The 22,412-nt window shown below is 42.9% G+C and overlaps 1 protein-coding gene across 1 annotated transcript in view; it reads right to left on the reverse strand.

Moving 5' to 3' along the window:
• The window catches only part of Lekr1 (leucine, glutamate and lysine rich 1), a 130,180-nt gene that overhangs the window by 72,570 nt on the left and 35,198 nt on the right, over positions 1–22,412 (reverse strand). Inside the window, exons 4-6 of the mRNA XM_041659237.1 lie at positions 20,097–20,216; positions 17,943–18,118; positions 9,501–9,686 (exon numbers count right to left, since the gene is read on the reverse strand). Of these exons, the coding sequence (XP_041515171.1) occupies positions 9,501–9,686; positions 17,943–18,118; positions 20,097–20,216 (482 nt within the window). The remainder of the gene's footprint in view (positions 1–9,500; positions 9,687–17,942; positions 18,119–20,096; positions 20,217–22,412) is intronic.

Here is a 22,412-nt window from a genome sequence, read left to right on the forward strand (position 1 = left end):
AGAACACTTGCTGACTAAGCACGTGGATACTTCGTCTCTAGCATAGGAGGAAAAAAAAAGGTTTTGCAAAGTTAGGATCTTCTGTTCTTTGAAAGAATTAGGTGGAATTTGCCTACAAAATTTCTGGCCTATGCCCTGTGAGATGAGACTCCTTCTCTTTCTAAGTTATGAGACTCAGGTTTTTGGAGTAAGACATACTAAGATATATTTTTCTTATTTTTCCTTTTTAATGCGTGTATAGTGTGCAAACATGTTGCACTGTGTGGATGCATGTATAGGTGTGCATGCATGTTTGTGAACATGCGAATGCCTGAGGTTGATGTTGGGAAGCTGGAAGCTGGGGAGAGGAGGGTCTTTGACCTGCTGAGCTACCTGCAAGCCATGTAGGGAGTTCCAGAGTTCCAGCTGTGTAAGTCATAACCTCTACCAGGATGGACTGTTGTTGATACAGCTGCTTTTTCCAGTTGTCCAAGCTCTAACCTCTCCTCGTCCACACTCCAGTATCTGGGTCCAATAACATAACTGGTTCACCAAGTTGGAGTCTTATTCAGGTCTGCCATCAGAATATTCCCTATTCAGGATAAGTAGGGCTTATTCACTACTCCCAAAGGATAGTGTGACACAACATATCCAGGCTGTGCCATGGCAACGGTTCCCTGCTCTTAGCTCTACAGTAAGGTAGATGTGCAGACAAGGCAGATGTAATTGTTTAAGAGAACTTGGTACTAGAACAGTAGGCCAGTGCTTCAAGTGAAAGACCCTGCTCACCAAGTATGTCAATATGTAACAGGGACATTTATTTGATGTAGGGCCCTGGTCTCCCTTATTCCTGTGGTGCATTCATGGGGACAGTTTACGACAACTAACTAAGCTTCCTGTGTGAGCTGAGGCAAAAATGAGATGAGAATATGTATCCACGGTTACGTGAACATATTGCATGTGCCCCAAAAAAGGAATATGGGTGACATCCATTTGCCATAAATGATTAGGGGCAAGCCCATGAAGATTAACTCCCAAATGGGGAACAGTTAAAAGTTTTGTACATAGGGAGCATTTTTTAACAATATTAGTGGCTTGCTCTCGAGATATCTTAAAATGAAATCTTAAAGATCCAGCATTGAGATGAAAACGATTATGAGCTTTTTCTGCAGCTTCATAAGATTCCTGACTAACTACATAAATTTGACAAGTAAGCTGATCAGCCAAAGCGTTTCCCTCATTCAAAGGACCAGGGAGGTCAGTATGAGTCCCGCAAATGCCCTACGTAAATGGGTACAGATCGGGCCCAAAGCAAAGTTTGAATAGCCAATAACTGCATCTGGACTCAAGATACAGAGGCAATATAAGCTGCAGTTTCTAACGGTGCAAGAATTTTGCTTATATATTGACTGTCAGTAAAAAGGTTAAATGGATTATCAGCATATTTCTCTAGGGCCATCTGGACAGCAACTAATTCAGCCATCTGAGCAGAGTTAGTATTAACAGACTGAATATCAAAATCAGGAGGGGAGGCTACTACAGCTCTCCCGGTGGAAGATCCATCAGTAAACACATTTCGTGCCCCTGTCAGAGGCTGCAAAGAAATAATTTTAGGGAAACATACCGGATGATTTTTAAAGAAGGTGACTAATTTATCAGAAGGATAATGATTGTCTAACTTGCAGGGATTAGTGCATAAAAATAAAGTCCAATCTTTAGCAAAATTTTGTAACCAAGTTATTTCTGCCTGGGTATAAGGTGTAATAACCTTGTCAGGTAACATTCCAAAAGTTTGCAAACTAAGCTTATATCCTTTCTGAATAACACGTAGCACAGCTGATGGATATGAGATAACAATTTTTACAGGTGACGCATGTTCATGCACTCACAGGATGGGTCCTTGCTGCCAAAAAACTCCAGTAGGACTATGCTTGGAGGGGAAAATTATCAACAGCAGTGGCTGACTATAGTCAATATAATTAATATGAGCAGAGGCAAGCTTTTCTTCAATTAAAGTAATACATTGCCTTGCTTGAGGTGTTAACTCACGAAAGGAGGTTGGGTCTGGATTCCCCTGCAGAATGTCAAAAAGTGGTTTTAAGTCTCCAGTAGGAATTCTCAGACTGGGCCGGACCCAATTTAGGTCTCCAAGCAACTTTTGAAAATCATTCAAAGTTTGTAGTTTATCTAGGTGAAGAGTAACTTTTTGTGGTTTTACTCCTGTCTGCAACAGCTGATACCCCAAGTATTGATATGGAAACTGTTGTTGTACTTTTTCAGAAGCAATAACTAACCCAGCATGTGCTAGGCATTCTTGCAAGTCAGCAAAAGCCTCAAGGACTATTTTTGGGTCCTGTCCAGCTAATAGGATGTCATCCAAATAATGACTTATATACAGTTGAGAATATTTATACCTTATAGGGGCAATAACCCGTGCCATAAACATTTGGCAAATTACAGAACTATTGGCCATACCCTGGGGCAATGTTACCCATTGGTAGCGCTTGTATGGTTCTTTGAAATTTACAGACGGTACATTGAAAGCAAATTTATCAGAGTCTTTTGGATGCAAGGGAATGGTGAAAAAACAATCCTTTAGGTCAATAACTAAAAGATGATATCCCGCAGGAATACCTACAGGCTGAGGCAACCCAGGTTGAGTTGTCCCCATAATTTCCATGTAATTATTTACTGCTCTAAGATCTTGCAATAACCTCCATTTACCAGACGTTTTTTTAATAACAAAGATAGGGGTATTCCAGGGAGAAGTGGATGGTACTATGTGTCCTGCTTCTAGCTGTTCCTGGACTAGAGTATGAGCAGCCTGTAATTTCTCTTTATTTAGGGGCCATTGCTCTATTCAAACAGGTTTTTCAGTTTTTCGTTTTATAGGAATGCTTTCTGGCTGCTCTGCAATGGCCCCTAGGAAAAATTTCCTAACCCTGCATGCTGTCCAGGTGACTGTTGTATAATTTTCTTGTCTGCTAAAATCTGCACATCCCCTTGCAGATTTTTGCCCAAACCCTGACCAGGGACAAAGCCCTGCCTCGATTTGGTGTTACAATTTGAAAGGAAAGGGACTGAACTAAGATACCTGCTTAAACTGATAGTCTTTCTCCACGTTCAGCCAGTAAGGCTGTTTTAGCTGTTTCCTTTGCTTTGACAAAATCCCATGAAATGCAACTTAAAGGAGAAAGGGTGAGAGGCTAGAACACAGTCCAGAGCAGAGAGCAACAATCACTGAATTCATCCTAGGGCTCAACTTACGTTCCCCGCTCTTATCCAACCCAGGACCCCTGACAAGTGAATGGCACCCCCCACAGAGAACAGGTCTCCCCATTTCAGGTAATGTAGTCAAGAGAATCGCTCACAGGCGTGCCCACGGGTCAACCCGATCTAGAGTAATCCCCTCACCGAGACCCTCTTAGATGATTTTAGATTGTGTCAAATTGAAAACTAAAAGTGACTATCCCAGAGGGGCAGAGGCCACCACAGAAGCGCAGAGGGGCCAAGACTACAGCCTGAGGGGACAGCACGGCTTAGCAGTGCCATCCGCACAGACATGATTTTAGAAGGGTGGAAAATGGAAAAGCTACGGATGATGGCGCTTGCTCCAAGTTTCAGAGAGGCACTAAATCCAGGTAATATGTGACAGGGTCAGCATCCCTGCAAGATGGCCTTAAGGGGCTGTCATGTGACACAAAGTGAAGCTTAAGATGTGATGGGAGACGCCAGGGGTCTGGAGGTGCTGGGAACACGAAGAGTCTGCCAAAGGAAGGGGCTTTGAGTACAGAGCGGAGCAAACCCAAGAGAGAGGCTGTGTGTGCTACAGACCATAGAACTAGAAGTGACCAAACCAACTCCAGCCCAGATAATGCTCCAAGTACCCTAGATGCCTGGATGTGCATTTGGCTTTGGTCTAAGCCGTGCTCTGATCCCATCATTCCTTGCTGTGCTCCCACTCCTCTCCTTTATAATGGGAATGCTCACTACATGTCTTTGTTTGTTGGAAGTATGCAACTTCTTAATTGTAAGGGAATCATAAGTAGATACCCTGAGCTTGGACTTTTGAACAATATTAGAATTGCTAAGACTCTCTGAGCGTATGCACCTGTTAGCATAATCACATAACTAGAAAACCTGAGCTGGTGATAAAAATGACGAGAATTAGTATGAGAATAGCAATTCTCTAAAATTTTATACATAAAATACGATTCTAATTAGAATCCCTACTGGATTATAATGTAATAAACAATGCCCTAGTTTATGTGGAGTAATAACTTTCTGTGTAGAAGACCTTATAAACTTTAGAGGAAGAAACCTTGACAAGGGATTCATTGGAGCCTTCTGCAATAGGTAATCACATTATCTTAAAGTTTAAAGAGATGGGGCTGAAGAGTTGGTCAGTCAGTGAAGTGTGTGCCTTGCAAGTATGAAGGCCCGGGTTCAGAGTCCCAAAACTGAGATTTAAAAGCTGGGACAGCAGTGTGGTCCAACTGTAACCCAGGGGTGCAGCACATCACGCCCAACTGCGCTCTATGTACTACCATACAGTGCATGAACCCGGCAAGGGGCTGGAGATTGAAACACACAAAGACTCACAGAGACATGGGTCATCCTTGAAACAGGAATGTCCCAAGAATGTCCCCTTTATTATTGTGTACCAGAACCGCTTATATAGAGATCCTTAACTGATAGCCACGCGCCAGCCAAACGCACCAGAAACCATTTTCCTGCCACCCGGAACTTCTGAGGGTCTTGTGCTCAGAGTAGCTGCAGGCTGTCTCAGAGCAGAAGAAAACAAGTTGTTTACAAGAAATTCAGGATCTGGGAGTTCACAGCTCCCAACACAGGGCTAGGATAACAATGCAGTCCAACTGTAACCCAGGGCCGGGGCGGCAGTGCAGTTCAACTGGAACCCAGGGCCGGGAAGCATCAACAGGGGAAGCCAGGGTGTTGAAGATCAGTTAGAAGAGACAAGTGGTGAGCATCAGGTTTAGTGAAAGACCCAGGCTCAGAAACACGAGAGGGTGGAGACTAAAGAGATGGCTGCTCCTCCAGAGGACCGGAATTCGATTCTTGGCAACTGTACAGTGCTTTACAATTATCTGTAACTCCACTGCAGAGGATCTGATGCCTTCTTCGACCTTGGAGGGCACCAAGCATCTAAGTGGTGTACATACATATACACAGGCAAAACATGCATACATATAAATTAAAATAAGTGATTCTAAAAGGAATTAAAAGTTAAAAAATAAGATGATAACCAATTGAGGAAAACACCAACTTTGACCTCTGATCTCCACCCATGTACATGCCTCCCACATAAAAGATTTAAGTGGAAAAATAACGAAATGCCAAATATATTCAAAGGTAAGAACAGCAGGAAAAACTCTACTTGTAAGAATTGGTTAATAATGCATTCTACTAAAATTAACATTAATGGCATATGAAATGAATTAGTGAAACAGAAGAGAAAACGCTGTGATAGACACTAGCTCATGGGAAATTTTAACGTGAGGTGGTAAAAATAATGACTTAATTACTGCATAAACTAATATAATGGGAAAAGAGTGAAACTGGATCACTGAGTCTCATATGACATAAAAATATATTAAATGAAAGGATCCCAAAAAAACTGTGTAATCTGTGTAATGTCTTAATCAAAACTAACCAGAAACAATAAAAAAATCCACCATTTGGTTATACCATAATACAAACCTGTGATATGGTGATATCATAAAAAAATTTTAAATTACTTTATGAAAACTGAATATATAAACATAATATAAAAATATACTAAACCTGTACTGTTCAAACTGCTCATTAAAATTATTTATAGGAGGCTGGGAGGGGGGACACTCATTTTAAACCCAGCATTCAGGAAGCAGAGGCAGGCAGATCTGAGTTCCAGGTCAGTCAGGGCCACACAGTGAATTCAACCTTGTCTTAAAAACAAACAAAATGAGGAAGAGGAGCTGGGACTTTTGTACACACCTAGAATCTCAGCAGTCAGGGCTGAGGCAAGAGGGCATAAGTTCCAGGTCAGCCTGACTCTAGCAAAACAAACTGCTACCAAGAGAACCACTAGTAAGTCAGCTTTAAATAAATAGGAACCAACAGACAAAAGGAAAACAATTGATCACTGGTATATATTACAGTCTTTTGGGCTGGCGAGATGGCTCAGAGGGTAAAGGACCTGCTTTCAAGCCAGATTGCTTGAGTTTTAGCCCCAACACCCACAGGGCAGAAGGACAGAACCAAGTCCAGTCAGCTGACTTCTGAATCCACATGTGCACTGTGGAACACAAATGAAGCCCCCCATATGCACATATAAAGATTGCAATTTTTAAATTTTGTATTTTTTTCTGATTTCAGTCAGAAAATTAGTGCTACTGAACGTATGGCCCCTCTCTTTCTGTCCCAGCGTTCACCCCTCTATCTACTGGACATATGGCCCCTCTCTTTCTGTCCCAGCGCTCACCCCTCTATCTACTGGACATATGGCCCCTCTCTTTCTGTCCCAGTGCTCACCCCTCTATCTATTGGATGCATGGTCCCTCTCTTTCTGTCCCAGCGCTCACCCCTCTATCTACTGGACATATGGCCCCTCTCTTTCTGTCCCAGCGCTCACCCCTCTATCTATTGGACATATGGCCCCTCTCTTTCTGTCCCAGCGCTCACCCCTCTATCTACTGGACGCATGGCCCCTCTCTTTCTGTCCCAGCGCTCACCCCTCTTTATCTACTGGACGCATGGTCCCTCTCTTTCTGTCCCAGCGCTCACCCCTCTATCTACTGGACGCATGGTCCCTCTCTTTCTGTCCCAGCGCTCACCCCTCTTATCTACTGGATGCATGGTCCCTCTCTTTCTGTCCCAGCGCTCACCCCTCTATCTACTGGACGTATGGCCCCTCTCTTTCTGTCCCAGGGCTCACCCCTCTATCTACTGGACGTATGGCCCCTCTCTTTCTGTCCCAGCGCTCACCCCTCTTTATCTACTGGACGCATGGTCCCTCTCTTTATGTCCCAGCGCTCACCCCTCTATCTACTGGACGCATGGTCCCTCTCTTTCTGTCCCAGCGCTCACCCCTCTATCTACTGGACGCATGGCCCCTCTCTTTCTGTCCCAGCGCTCACCCCTCTTTATCTACTGGACGTATGGCCCCTCTCTTTCTGTCCCAGCGCTCACCCCTCTTTATCTACTGGACGCATGGTCCCTCTCTTTCTGTCCCAGCGCTCACCCCTCTATCTACTGGACGCATGGTCCCTCTCTTTCTGTCCCAGCGCTCACCCCTCTTTATCTACTGGACGCATGGTCCCTCTCTTTCTGTCCCAGCGCTCACCCCTCTATCTACTGGACGTATGGCCCCTCTCTTTCTGTCCCAGCGCTCACCCCTCTATCTACTGGACGTATGGCCCCTCTCTTTCTGTCCCAGCGCTCACCCCTCTTTATCTACTGGACGCATGGTCCCTCTCTTTCTGTCCCAGCGCTCACCCCTCTTTAGATCTCCATCAGTATGAGCTCATCCCACCATAACACACTGCCTCGAGCCTCAGTCTTTCTATATACCACTTTTTTCTTTTATTGATTCTTTGTGGTTTTCATATCATGCATTCCAAGAAAAATACTGCTTTTATGGTTATCTTGATAAACAATTTTCAATACTTTCAGGTAGAAATATGTATTTCTTAGACTCATTCCCAAAACTGTTTAAAATTCTAGATTCATGTTTAAAAAGAAAAGTAAAGAAAAAACTTTGGAATACTGGATTTTGCAATGATTTCTTAGCTATGACATCAAACTCATGTTCAATAAAAGTAAAACACAGACAGAGGCCCCGTTCAGCTGGAAAAAGTCTTTGAAGCAAAGAAAACAATAAATGGGTTTGAGATGACAACCTAAGTCATGGGAAAGTCACATATATGATAAGCAGTTTATATGTACACTTATAAGACACTTGTATAATTCAATGAAAAAACGAAAATACCTACATATTAAAAATGAGCAAAGGACATGAAAAACAATTAGCTATGGAAGATACCAAACGACCACCCAAAAAATTAAATGTTGCTAACAACAAGAACGTGGCGCCATTATGGTAGGAAAGTCAAATGATGTTTCTCATTAGAGAAACCGTAGGGGCATTGCTCACATGACAAGGCTGTCCTGCCTCTGGGCATTTATCAGGGCCCTTGAGCAAGGCCTCAAGGAGGTATCTGTAGCCCCACCTTCTCCACAGCTTCAGGTGCAATGGATCAGAAGTGGAAGTGGCCCAAATGTCCAGTCCATCAGAAGATGAAGGAAGAAAGAACCAGAAGAGACCACAAACGCAAGGATCTACTGTACCGGTCAGGAGTGAAAGGAATTCCCACACTGTGGCAACACAGAGGACGCTGTACTAAATAAAACCCCCCAGATAAACACACACACACACACACACACACACACACACACACACACACTACCATATCATCTCACTTACTGTACAATGTTAGAAAAGTCAAGCTCACAGGAACAAAGTAGACAGGGGCTGCCTAGAACTTAAGTGGAGAGGGTAGAGCATCCCCCGGCTACAAAGTTTCTGTTTTGCAATGTGGAAAAGTTCCATGGTATACTGCAGAAAATGCAACCATACTTTAAAACCCCTGAACTGAATAATTAAAAATGTTTGAAATGATACATTTAGGGTCATGCATTTTAACACAACAAAAATGATAAAGAATTAGTACTTACCACTTTTCTCCACAAACTGTAACAGTTTTAGAAATAAAACATTAAAAATGAAAATAAAATCTGGGCTCCTCTTACACAACAACATATGCCCCATGTTCCTGTTGCATCCTAAGCCAATCATCCCCTAGGAACAATGAGACAGCAAAGGAAATTCCACTTTGTGCTCCTGAACTCTTGCTTTGCACTTGAAAGGGCCCTCACAGAACCCCTTAATCCTGCCCCCTCACAGAACCCCTTAATCCTGCCCCCTCACAGAACCCCTTAATCCTGCCCCCTCACAGAACCCCTTAATCCTGCCCCCTCACAGAACCCCTTAATCCTGCCCCCTCACAGAACCCCTTAATCCTGCCCCCTCACAGAACCCCTTAATCCTGCCCCCTCACAGAACCCCTTAATCCTGCCCCCTCACAGAACCCCTTAATCCTGCCCCCTCACAGAACCCCTTAATCCTGCCCCCTCACAGAACCCCTTAATCCTGCCCCCTCACAGAACCCCTTAATCCTGCCCCCTCACAGAACCCCTTAATCCTGCCCCCTCACAGAACCCCTTAATCCTGCCCCCTCACAGAACCCCTTAATCCTGCCCCCTCACAGAACCCCTTAATCCTGCCTCTTCAAATGGCAAGCTCGCAAGGGACAACTGCAAACTCGGAGCAAAGACACCATTACTAGTAGGCATATTCGCATGACAACTTAATAAACACAAAACTGTTCCGATTTTAGGGGGAAAGGTTGCCATTTCCATGTTACGGCTAGTCGCTCACATCGAGAAGGAACTCTCTTTACCTAGGGCTTCCTTCTGCAGATCATAGCACCTGGCTTGCAAGCTTACTTCGTGCTGTTTGGACGCCTGCATCTCCTGAGACCTCAAGATGGCTGCGTCCGACAACAGTTTGAGATCTTTCATTTCCTCTTCCAGGCACACCTTATTTCTCTGGGAAACGGTCAGACTTTTATTTAACATATCAATTTCTGTAAAGAAAATTTAAAAAGTTTATACACAGAAGACATTAAACCACAATCCTCTCAAAACTGATTTTCTTTTCGAAAATTAATATGTGAGAAGAAGATGACTTTTCTGAGAGCATGACACTTAGCCAAAGTTAGATTTAAACATTCTAGCAATTCTGAAAATGGGAAAATGGCCTGGATCGCTAAATGTTGTACTTTTTTTTAGCCTTAAATCATACTAAATAGTAATATAGACTGCTTTTACATTCTCATATAAATATGAAAAGTATAATTCCTGTGGAGGGTTCTGGGTTTTGTTGAAACTGTGAGACCAAGGAGAGTAAGTGTGGATGTGTAGCACGACCTGGTGGGTAGCGTTTCTAACAGCTACTGGCTGCATTCTAAGCGGTAAGAGTGGAAAGGACCTAAAGGATGGAGCATCTAAAACCAGCAAGCTTGTGGGTAGAAAGTATTTAACAGTTACCAAATCTATTTTAATGATTCTAATGGTACTGTTCCCTAGAGTGAAACCAGAACATATTGTAGTAATTCAATGTCATTACCCTCCTGCCATTTAATCTTTAAATGGCTTTACAGTTCTACTTAGAGTCCATATCCTTTCTTGTAAAATGCACAGAGCACATCACCCATCAAAATAATTATCAAGTTTACCCTTCACCAATGTTCTCAGCACTGCCAACAGAAGCTATCACTAAGGTAACAAAACACACAGTAAAAATATTGTTATTTGTACAAGTCAGCTAATGATATTAATGAGGGTGTGGTTTATGAGACACTCAACGGTTTTCTAGGAAGATTACCTGGCACTGCCTTCTTTGGCTAGCCCCTCTCCTAAGCTGTGTGCTGAGTTCAGGTGTGCGTGGGTATCTCAACATGTTGGCTTGGTTTATTGCTCTACCACATCTGCACACGCAGGAAAGGTCAAAGTAGAGATCCAAAGGACAGATGTGGGAGCAGGCAATTTGGCCAGCAGCTGGCGGCAGCAGGGCATAGGAAAGAGAGATTTCCTAAATGATGGTGTAGAGCACAACTGAATGTAGTCCAGCCAGGCTGATGGTGCACAACGTTAATCCAACACTTGAGAGGGCAGAGTAGGCACACATTTGGGAGTTCAAGACCAGCCTGGTCTGCAGACCAAGTTCCAAGTCAATGAGAGGGACATAGTGAGGTTGGAGAGCAAGAGTGAGAGGGGAAGAAAGAGAGAGAGAGAGAGAGAGAGAGAGAGAGAGAGCAACAGCCAGAGGCGAGGGAGCTCAAGAATGTGAATGAGAAAGAGCAGGGGACATGGTTCAAGGAGAGCAAAGGAAAGACCCTACCTGGATAAGAAACTTTTTCCAGGAAGGAAAAAGTGGCATTAAACACTAACCTGGGCCTTGAGAAGAGGCCCTGGTACCTTTTCTCTTTTAGTTTCTTTTCAACTTGCAAATGGAAAACCTGGAGAGATAAATAAATGGCAGGGACCAAATGCATGTTTCTCCCATGGTCCAGTAGCTACCTTTTATGGCATCTCCCCCACTGAGAATAGCTAATAGGCTTCTAAAACTGCGTGACTATGAGCCCGTTTCTGCGAGCAGGATGACCAGCACACTAATAGAGAAAGCTTTCGAAAACAAGGCAGCTTAACAGAGGGAGAGAAAGGAAAATGCTTCCTGGGTAGTTTTGCAGCCGCAAAGGCTGCTTTTTACAGCTGAATCCACTGTCCCGTACTGTAACATCTGCCCGTGGTCAAGTCAGAACGACACTGCCGAGTAGGTCACGCATGCTGGCACCCACTTCTCATTTGCCAAAGTGACTCTGTTGGCTGGTTCTGTGAGTGAGCGCTGTCATCTCTAAAATAACTGTCAGTGTGACTTTCTATCTGACATTAAGAGGCTGAATCTGCAACACAGGTTGATTTGTAAAATAGCGTGTGGGAAGTACGGCAAGATTTCCAAACTAATGGGGATGAAAACATTTCCAACGTGGCCTCAGGAAATTAGACTCAGGGGAGGTGGACTGACTCGAGCTCCTCTCCCAACAGCTCACGGTGCCAACACGCAGTCCTATATTTTGCCATTATATCATTTCACCCTTGTCAGTTATCATCCCGATCTGGGGTTCAGAATTATGATCCCTACCAGGTCAGTCTACACTGGTTACTGGACTGCAACCAACTTGAGATTTTCTGTTTCTGCGCACCCCTCAGGCATCATCCCATCCTCACACGCGTGGCTTGCCATAGCTCATAAAGGATCCCATCACGGAAGTCTTTCCTGAGCTAACCTAGATGCTGCACTCCAATTTGCATTCTTACTTTGCATGGATCACATACAGGCATACAACCTAGTGTTAGACTGGAGGTTAACGTAGACCAGGGACAACAACCCGTGTATTCCCCTCTGGTTTCCACCATCACGGTTTATACATCATAGGAGCTGTTATGTGTGCAGTCTTCTGAGTAGACCTTCTAAATGGTCCCTAATATGCCAGTATTTGAACATGCTGAATAAGGGTTTGCTTCCGTTTCATTTCAGAGGCAGGCATTTTGAGTTGGACATGCTTCATATGGCAGACTAAGTTAAACAATTAAAACATACACCCTCCAAAAATGTTAGCAATCTAAATTAATAGGCATAATCTAATCTAATATGCCTATTCCATTCTTAATTTCATCAAGTTTTATTAAAACTGTGAACTCTAACGTAATTTCATACTTGATTTCTAAAAGGTCAAGAGATATGCTGGGTGGTGGTGGCACACGCCTTTAATCCCAGCACTTGGGAAACAGAGGCAGGCGGATCTTTGTGAGTTCGAGGCCAGCCTGGTCTACAAGAGCTAGTTCCAGGACAGCCAGGGCTACACAGAGAAACTCTGTCTTGAAAAAAAAACAGAAGACAGCGAGAGAAAGAGAAAGAGGAAGAGAGAGAGAGAGAGAGAGAGAGAGAGAGAGTTACTGACAGGGAAGTTGCAGCTTGGTGAGGGATGCATGCCTTTGTGAGACCCTGGGTCTGATTTTTAGCACTAAACACCAACAAAATTCATTATCTAAAGAAAGTATGAGAATACAAAGTCAGTTGTTGGTTTTGTTTTTGTTTTTTTAAACTGTATTAACGTTTATTTCTGTCTTTGTAGCCCCAAGCTTAGCCAAGTGAATGTACAATTACATTGTGTCATTATGCTATTACAAGAACTTTATAACCTTATTACTAGGGAATTCCAATGTTCATTCACTGTGTGACCATTAATTTACATAACTTTAATTTTATTACAATAGGACAGACCTTTAAAAACTAAAGTTATTAAATGAAGGAATCAAAAACCATTACATTGGATTTAAAAACCCTTTTATTTTGAAATAGTTTACAGAAAGTTAAAAATATATTTATAGAGAAGGTCCATTCCCCCTCACTCTACTAGCCAGAGAAGCACGTTAGATTTAACCAGCTGCGCACAAACTCTGCGTGTGATGCTTGTTCTAGGAGACTTTAACACACACACACAGCATTCCCGCTTGCTCTGTGTTGCTGTGATAGACACCCTAGCAGAAAGCAACTGGGAAAGGAAAAGGTTTATTTCAGCTTACAGTTTACAACCCATCAGAAGGGGAAACCCAGAAAGGAACTCAAAGACAAATCTGGAGACCGTAGCTGAAGCAGAGGTCATGCAGGAATGCTTTTTACTGGCTTGGTCCTCATGACTTGCTCACCCTGCTTTCTTATACAACCCAGGGCCACTGGCCTAGGAGTGACAGAGCCCATAGTAGGCTGCACCCCCATGGTCAAAATATGAGGTTGTTTATCACCAAATTCCAACCTGGTGTCCGCAGTCAGCTCATCCTCTAGCCCAGCAGTGCCAATCCCCAGCAATTGCTCATCTCCCTTACACCTACAATGGCTTCATGTCAAGACTGCTATATAAATGGAAGAATAAATGATTTTGAAATTGAACCACTTTCTGAATGGATTTAAACCCAATCCACAGGATAGAATTCATGCATGGTACCATTAAGAGAGCCAAAAACCCACGGGTGGCTAATTACACACCCTAAGAAGAAGCTCCAACTACTATTCTGCGAAATGGATGCAGAAATAAACTGGATCCTAAGCTCTATGTGCCATCTCTCAACCCTCATCAGAGAAGCTTCTTTCTTCAGGAGATGGTGATTTGTACAGAGACCCAATCTGGTCAATGTGCAGAGACTAAGAGACTACAGAGTGCTCGGCTCTAAGTGGGGCATCTGTATCTTTGTTCCTCTCCCAAAGGCTCAGGAATCATAACAGAAGGGGAGGTGGAAAAAGATGAGAGCTAGAGAGATTTGCCAGCCACAGCAAGGCCTCTGTACACACGAATTCACAGTTAGTGACTACACACACAAGATCAAGTCGGACAAAATCCCAGCATGAAGGGAGAGGAGCGCAGGAAGCCCCATCCTACTGGGGAGCTACTGACAACTGCTGGTCCTTGTGGGAGAGAGAGTCAGCTTACATAGGGATTTGGCCTGAGAGGCTGCCCATGCTCCAGAAGATGGTCCCATGCCCATGCACACACAGGCAGCACTAAGTGAATTCAGAGACTTTTTAAAAGATCACCTGAAGTTGGGAAAGGGAGGTGGTGAGGAGGGTAGGGCTGGAGGGGAGAGTTGATCAAAACCCACTATGTTAGTTATGAAGTTCTCAAACAATAAAAAGGAAAATTCTGTGAAAGGATTATGAAATTGGCATTTTTTAAACCTAAAAAAATTTCCTGGATATTCATTCAAGTTGTTGCATGTAAAAGTAATCCTTCCCTTTTCATTGCTGATTTGGGTGTTTGTTTCTCACCCATGGCTATGTTTCAGTTCCTAGCTGAGTTCCTGCCTTGAGTTCCTTCCCTCTATAAGGGTCATGAGCTAGCGGATGAAATAAGGCCTTTCCTCTCCACGATGCTTTGGTCATGGCATTTATCACAGCACCAGAGAACAAACTAAGACAACTGTCACTTCTACGTTGTCTACAGCTACTTCTGTCCAGTCATGCTGGCTATAATCAACTTCTAAGTTTTGGTTAATATTGATATTTTCACATGAATCCTGAATGCTCTTAATGCATCTCTGTGGCGAATCCTAATGACAGTGTTTATTCTTAATGACATCTATAGTAGGGAATCATTTCCAGAGGTTTTCAATTTACTATGTCTGGAGAAATCAGAGAAATCACTGTCTTTGATAATGATAAGCATAAATTTTATAGACAGCAAGATCTGAAGTCAAATGGCTCCCTGATCCATAGGCTGTAAACTGGCTGGTGCCAGTTTAACAGACACGAAAACATTACTAATCTCATCAAATTCCATTAGAGTTCTTGGGTGAAGTAGTATTTTGAAAGGAATTTGTTTGTTTTTCCTTTGAGACTATATCTCACCATGCTACCCAAGATAGCCTTGAATTCCATGAATAAGTTACCCCCTAAGCCTTTATGGAGTTGGAGTGGGAGGCATGCACCCTCAGGCTGAGGTCATTTTACTGAGCAATAGCTATCAACAGCAGCACATTGTAAACAGATACGCTGCCATCCGGGCTTTGTTGTTCCATTTACAGAGAACGGGCAAGGCCGATTTCACAGGACTCTCAGAGTCCCAGGATTTGGGGGATGACAGATGAAAAGGGGGCTTCCATGTCAAGTCAGCTTTTACTGGCGCCTACCAAGACAGTCTGTCTGTCCTTTGAACCTTTGTAGCCAGGCAATGACTTCTCTATGAAAAGTCCTAAATGGAGTCCTTTTCTAGCATAAAGCTGTTTCATGGCGTGCCCTTAGCCAAGGCAGGGACATTTTATAGACCTCAGGCGAGCAGTGATGTCCTGCCAGCCAGGAGCTGGGACTGTGCCCAAGTATGGTCAAAAGCTAGGTCCCTGGGTGGGCACTTGGGTGCCATTTCTTTGTTCAGAGTTTTCTCGGCAAAGGCAGGGTTGGAGGAAATAGGGTAGATTTGTTCACGATCGAGCTAGAAGCTTCAACCGAACAGACATGGGAATGAACAGAGAGTGAACAGACACAGGAATGGCCATTTTTGTTCTGAAAACTAACAGTGAGAACACACAGCTTCTTATATATGTGGCATATAGTGTCCCAAAACAGTTCTGATAGTAACACTGAAGGTGGCTGTGTGTAGAAAATAAAATAATAAAAAAAGTAAGAATTGCCAGAATGTGCCCAGCGGTAGTGGCACACGCCTTTAATCCCAGCACTTGTGAGGCAGAGGCAGGCGGATCTCTGTAAGTTCGAGGCCAGCCTGGTCTACAAGAGCTAGCTAGTTCTAGGACAGGCTCCAAAGCTACAGAGAAACACTGTCTCGAAAAAACAAACAGAATTACCAAAACGTGACAGAATGTGTGCTTACTAAAGTAGTATGTGTCATTAGAAAAGCAACCTAGAGAGACTTGTCCAATAAGGGTGCCACAAACCTTCCATTGATAAAAATGGTCTGCAAAGCACAATAAAGAGAACAAAGAAGAATTGTGCCTTCGCACACATCATCTGGTGCAATTTAAGTTTGCTCCAAATTTACTGCTTTATTTGGGGGAACATGGACCATATTTTTAATATTTTTTTTCCAGGTTAAGAATTTTGGGCCAGGCAGTGGTGGCACACATCTTTAATCCCAGCACTCGGGAGTCAGAGGCAGGAGGAGCTCTGTGTTCGAGGCCAGGCTGGTCTACAGAGTGAGTTCCAGTACAGCCTAGGTTACACAAAGAAACCCAAAAATCAACCAACAACAACAATAAAAATCAACCAACAACAACAAAAAGAAAGAAAGAAAGAAAGAAAGAAAGAAAGAAAGAAAGAAGTTTTCGATTGTGTACTAAACACTGGTACAATATGAAGACTGGGCTCTATTATGTTGCCTCTGAAAAGTATTAAGGGGGCCAGAGAAATGGCTCGGTAGTTAAGAGCATTGACTGCTCTTTCAGAGGACCCAGATGTGATTCCCAGCACCCACACGGTGGCTCACAACTGTCTGCAGCTGCAGCTTCTGGACCTGAGACGCCAACTCTTGGCCCCAAGCGCACAGATAAACACAGAGTAAAACTTTCAGGAACAGTAATTAAAAAAAAATAAATTTTAAGGAGCATTTGTTTGTTTGTTTCTGCTCTGGTTTAAGGAGCAGTTAATTTAGCTAAACCCAAACTATAAAATCTATTCCCCAAGGGAAGGTGTTAAAGTGTCTATGGCTTCAGTCTCAGGCAGGCTGCTCAGTCTTCCTTGCGCACAGGAGCTCCAGAGAGCTGGAAAGTATTTCCATGCAGAAGCTGATCTCCCTCACTGGCTCTGTGCCTGGCCATTCCCAGAGGCTGCGTCTGCCTTGCCCACTGTCCTCACATCTTCAGGATTAAAAGAACATATTTTTTCTTTCATAACTTTTACTTCTATGTAGAATAAACTATATCCTGACCCCAGTCTACTGGCCTTTCAAAAATAAAAATAGAAAGAAATTCGCCAAGTTCCATACTCCTTTTCAATATTGAAAATAACCTTAAGCCTCTTTAAAGTTTAGTGAAAGTGAGGAAAAAGCAGAGCTGTTACACAACCTCCCCCTCCCCCAGCCTCCCTTCCCAGTGACACCCCGCACCATGCTGCATCTGGTCAAGACAAACCGCGTACCATATTATTAGCCAGAGACCACATCTGCAGCAAGTGCACATAATGATCTGGATGCATCACTGCAACACCCTGGAGAGTAATGTCCACATCTCAAAGTTCCTCTGGGTGTCCTGTGTTTATCCGCCCTTGCCCCCAGCTGTCAGTCAGGTTTACTGTTCTCTAGTTCTCCCTGTCCGACAGCTCACACAGATGTAGCACATCATGCTGCCTGTTCAGACTGCCGCCTTCCACTGCGTAAACACCTTATTTCAGTCTTTCACACTTCCGTCTTTATGTGCTCAGTTTTGGTCTCTCTGCAATGTTGAGTATTTTTGTTCAGCATTTATAATTATTTGGGGGAAGCTGGTCTTATACCACTACTCAACCACTGAGATGAAGAGAAAACTGTTAGACAAATCTAGAAGCTTAACAAGAGGAATCAGACTTTTAACCACAGCTGTAAAATGGATGCAGTGTAGCTTAGGTTAGATGAGCAGATAATTGTGGAACTCCAGGTATAAATGGACCTTAATGTTTCTCTACAGTGTCAACTAGTAACAAAAGTGGACCTGAGTCCCAACACACAGAAAATCCTATGATTGCATAGCTATGATGTAGCAGTTAGAGACAAGCAAGTAGGCTGTAAATACATGTAACAAACCTGCCAAGGCTGCGTCACTCAGAGATTTCATCTGCAGAAAAACTTCCCCTTTCAGCGAAGTCCAGTTTTGAAAATTATCACATACTTCATGTTTAATACTGGTTAGTTCCCTTTTAGTAAAAGTAAGTAACAAAAGGGTCTTATTCCAGAAGTATCTGTATTCTGACAATCTTTGACTGCAATTAGTAAAACAAAAATTAGCATTTTTAAACACAGAAAACATAAAAACACACATTTCTTCAAAAGCGATCATATAATCCATTGTTTAATGGAAACAGTTTTGAAAGCAAAAGGAAGCCTTCAACATATCACACACAGACAACAGATGCACTCTGAGAATAGTGACGGTACACTGATAAATACAGCAAGGCCAAATGTCTTCTCTTTTGTTATTTTAGCTACAAAGAGGACAGACAGCCTCACATGCAGTAGTCTAGACACGGGCCAAGGCTGCCGCAGGAGCCAAGCACCTGGTGGTAATCAGGTTGCCTGGTGCTGTTAATCTGCGAGTCCACTACCGGCTTTCTTGAAATGGGCCAAGGAAGATTGTAATGGTAAAAATGTTCATCTGGGAGTGGGGCTGGAGCCATGGATAAGTAGTTAGGAGGACTGGCTGTTCTTCTGAAGACCCAGGTTCGATCTCCGGCATCCACATGATAGCTCACGATCAGCTATGAGTCCTGTCCCGGGGGTTACAACACCTCTGGAGAAACTGCATGCGTGTGGTGCACGGACACTGATGCAGGCAAAACCACACACACACACGCACACACACACACAAACGTACACACACACACACATACACACACACACACACATACACACATACATACACACACACGCACACACACACACACACACAAACGTACACACACACACACATACACACACACACATACACACACACACATACACACACGCACACACACACACACATACACACACACACATACACACACACACATACACACACACACACACGCACACACACACACACACACGGGGGCGGGGGAAGGTGTGAGCAGATTTCCTTCATGCATCCATTCAACAATTCTTTACTATCAGCTATACAGAAGCTATCTGTGAAAGGCAGAGCCGGGGCCAGCAGACTTATCAACAGATGCATCAAAAGCTCATGAGCGCAGAGGATTTTTAACAAAAAGTTTGTGGTATGAAGGAGTGGATTAAAACAAAACCTAACATCCAAATGCTCATGCAGCATATCTTCTAGTTATCTTGAACCCTAGAAGCATTCTCAATGTACTCTAGGACATGTGTCTCCAGTGTTGTTTGTTTGCTTGGTGCTTTTTTTTTTTTTTTTTTTTTTTGGTTTTTCGAGACAGGGTTTCTCTATGGCTTTGGAGCCTGTCCTAGAACTAGCTCTGTAGACCAGGCTGGTCTCGAACTCACAGAGATCCGCCTGCCTCTGCCTCCTGAGTGCTGGGATTAAAGGTGTGAGCCACCACCGCCCGGCTTGCTTGGTGCATTTTATCTTTATGGATTATAAACCTTGCAGTGAGTCTATGGGAGGAGATTAACATTTGCGCTAGAGAATTCCAAATTTCAGGGTCTGTATTATCACAGAGAAAGGTTTTCTGCTCCAACAGATTAACTGGAGGGGAAGCTCAGCAGTACAGGGCTTGCCTCACAGGTGTCCTCAGCTCAGATCCCCAGCACTCCTGAGGGCGCATGCCTACAAACCCAGCGTAGAGTGGGCGGGTGTGAAGATGCCTGGAGCTTGCAGGTCAGCCAGGCTGGACAAATTAGTAAGCTCCAGCTCTAGTCAGAGAACCTGTCTCAAAAACTAACATGGAGAACGAGCGAGGAAGACACAACTGCACACGCGCACACATGCGCTCACGCACGCATGCAGACACGGACACAGACCGATCACCACACTCCACTTACACACACAAAAGACATTAGCGACTACACTTTCATTTCAGATATCACCACAGAGAAGGAACAGAAAGAAGCAAGGTAGTAACAGAAAATGCTGTTTGCTCAATGACATTTTACTAACAAAACAATTCAGTCGACATAAGGACAATAAAAGAGTAAAACTATTTCTATTTTTCTCAAGATATTCATAAAGTCAGCATTTGCTGTATAATTTTAATATTTATAATTTTCAATTCTTAAAGATAATCTTACCTGAACACTTGGGATTGTTTTTGTTTAATTTTTAGCTCATTTTGTTGATGATCTAATTCTTTCTGTATTCTCTGAAATTCATTTTGCTGCTTTTTTAACTTCATACTTGCATCTTGAACTCTAAAAAATAAACAAGAGTACTGCATGCTTCAATATTTCCTAATAAATAACATTTTAAAATTAAAATTGAATATAATAATAATGAAATAAGTAGCCAAAGAAAACTACTCATCTTTATATATACTGTATTAAGAAATAACTGCATCCCTTTGGATAGCAGTATGGCAATTTCTCAGAAAATTAGGAAACAACCTTCCTCAAGACCCAGCAGTATCATCCAAAGCATCCAAAGGATGCTCAATTGTGTCACAAGGACATGTGCTTAACTCTGTTCATAGCAACATTGTTTGCCATAGCCAAAACCTGGAAACAACCTACATGCTACTTGACTGAAGAATGGATAAGGAAATGTGGTACATTTACACAATAGAGTACTACACAGCAGAAAAAAATAACATCTTAAAATTTGCAGGCAAATGGATGGATCTAGAAAACAACATATTGACTATGTAACCCAGATCCAGAAAGACAATTATCATATGCACTCACTAAAATCAATAATGTCATTGATTTTATAAAATCAATAAAAAATAATAAAGAAAGAAATAACTGGCCGGGCAGTGGTGGCACACACTTTTAATCCCAGCACTCAGGAGGCAGAGGCAGGTGGATCTCTGTGAGTTCAAGGCCAGCCTGGTCTAAAAGAGCTAGTTCCAGGACAGGCTCCAAAACTACAGAGAAACCCTTTCTTGAAAAAAACATGTAGATACCAAACCAAACAAGTTGTTATTCCAGATAAAAAGAGAAGTACTTATTATAGATGGGAAGTGAATACATAATACTAAGTAAAAATAGAAAAAGTTCATTTAATTTTAATAATTGTAGCATGATTAATTAAAACCCAGAGACAGAAATTGGGGTTCAACCTGAAGGTCAGAAAAGCAAAACAGCCAACCACTGGCTCTTCCCTCTACGTCAGTCTGAAATGGCCATCCTGCCTCCAGGAATCTCTGAGACTGTGTGTGAGAGCTGTCTCCTCTTGTCTTATATTCTTCTCTAGTTCTGGGATTAAGGGCGTGCACCACTACTGCCCGGTTTGTGTGGCAAACTAGTGTGGCTACTGGGATTAAAGGTGTGTGTTACCACTTCCTGGTCTGTAAGGCTGATCAATGGGGCTGTTTTACTCTCTAAGCTACAGGCAAGCTTTATTTATTAAAATACAAATGAAATATCACTACAATTAATGATGTACCTAACTTAAAATGTTAAATATTATATTAATTATTATAAGAAAAAATAGTAAACATTTGTTTTTATCCCATTTCCCACTACCAAAGGCAACTGTTTTCAGTTTATCCTGTTACCTTTAGTATTGATTTCTGTGCTACTAAATAACATGCTTATATTATTTCTTAATATTTTAATTTAGATACAAACCAGTTAGAAATGGTTCTGCCACATATAACTAAGACTTGAACATCATCACACACACACACAGTTTCTCATGAAACATTCAGGGTTTACTGGCACAAACGCATAAGGAAGCTGAGACAGAAGGATCACGGCAAGTTTGAGGCTGAGTTATTTTCAACAGAGAATTTTAGCCCTGCCAGGACTACAGAGAAAGACCTTTCTTCAAGTAAAACATGATGATATCATAGTTTGTAATGTCTCAGGCAGCCGCAAACCTCCCCACTCGCTGGTCTACCATGTGGGAGTGTACACCTGACATCATGATTCATATCGGTGACAGAAGCTTCGGGCAGTACGTTCCCACATCTGATCAACAGAAGCAAGAGAACAAAGCTTTCAAAACCAATCCTATCAAAGGGCCCCGTGTTCGTCTGATAAGTTTAAACCACATTGCCACACTGAGCTTCAAGCCAAACTGGACGATGCAGTCCTTGAACTGGGAAAATTGATCTCCAGGGTTAGTAACAGTTCTGCTACAGAAGAAGTAGGAAGGAAAATTGACATTGTAGTCCAGCAGCAAGCAGAACCAAATCTTCCTAACATTGCTGGATACCCGCACCTGCCAACTGCCCCTGCCCCTGTTCCTCATCTTTCCAATGCTAATAATAAAATAGCAGTTTTATGACGTTATATTCAGAGTCCCATCATCGTCACACTGAACACACTCTATGCCAGATTGCATGCTTCCTTACTTCAGCATGAAACTAATATGCCTACACATTACCCTCCTGGCAAAGCACGGTGTCCACTCCTACTGTACACACCATTCTGTAAAACAATTCA

The sequence above is a fragment of the Microtus oregoni genome, unplaced genomic scaffold, assembly GCF_018167655.1.
Source record: "Microtus oregoni isolate MIOR12 unplaced genomic scaffold, Mior012 000010F_ref0000083, whole genome shotgun sequence".
In the NCBI taxonomy this organism is placed as follows: Eukaryota; Metazoa; Chordata; class Mammalia; order Rodentia; family Cricetidae; genus Microtus; species Microtus oregoni.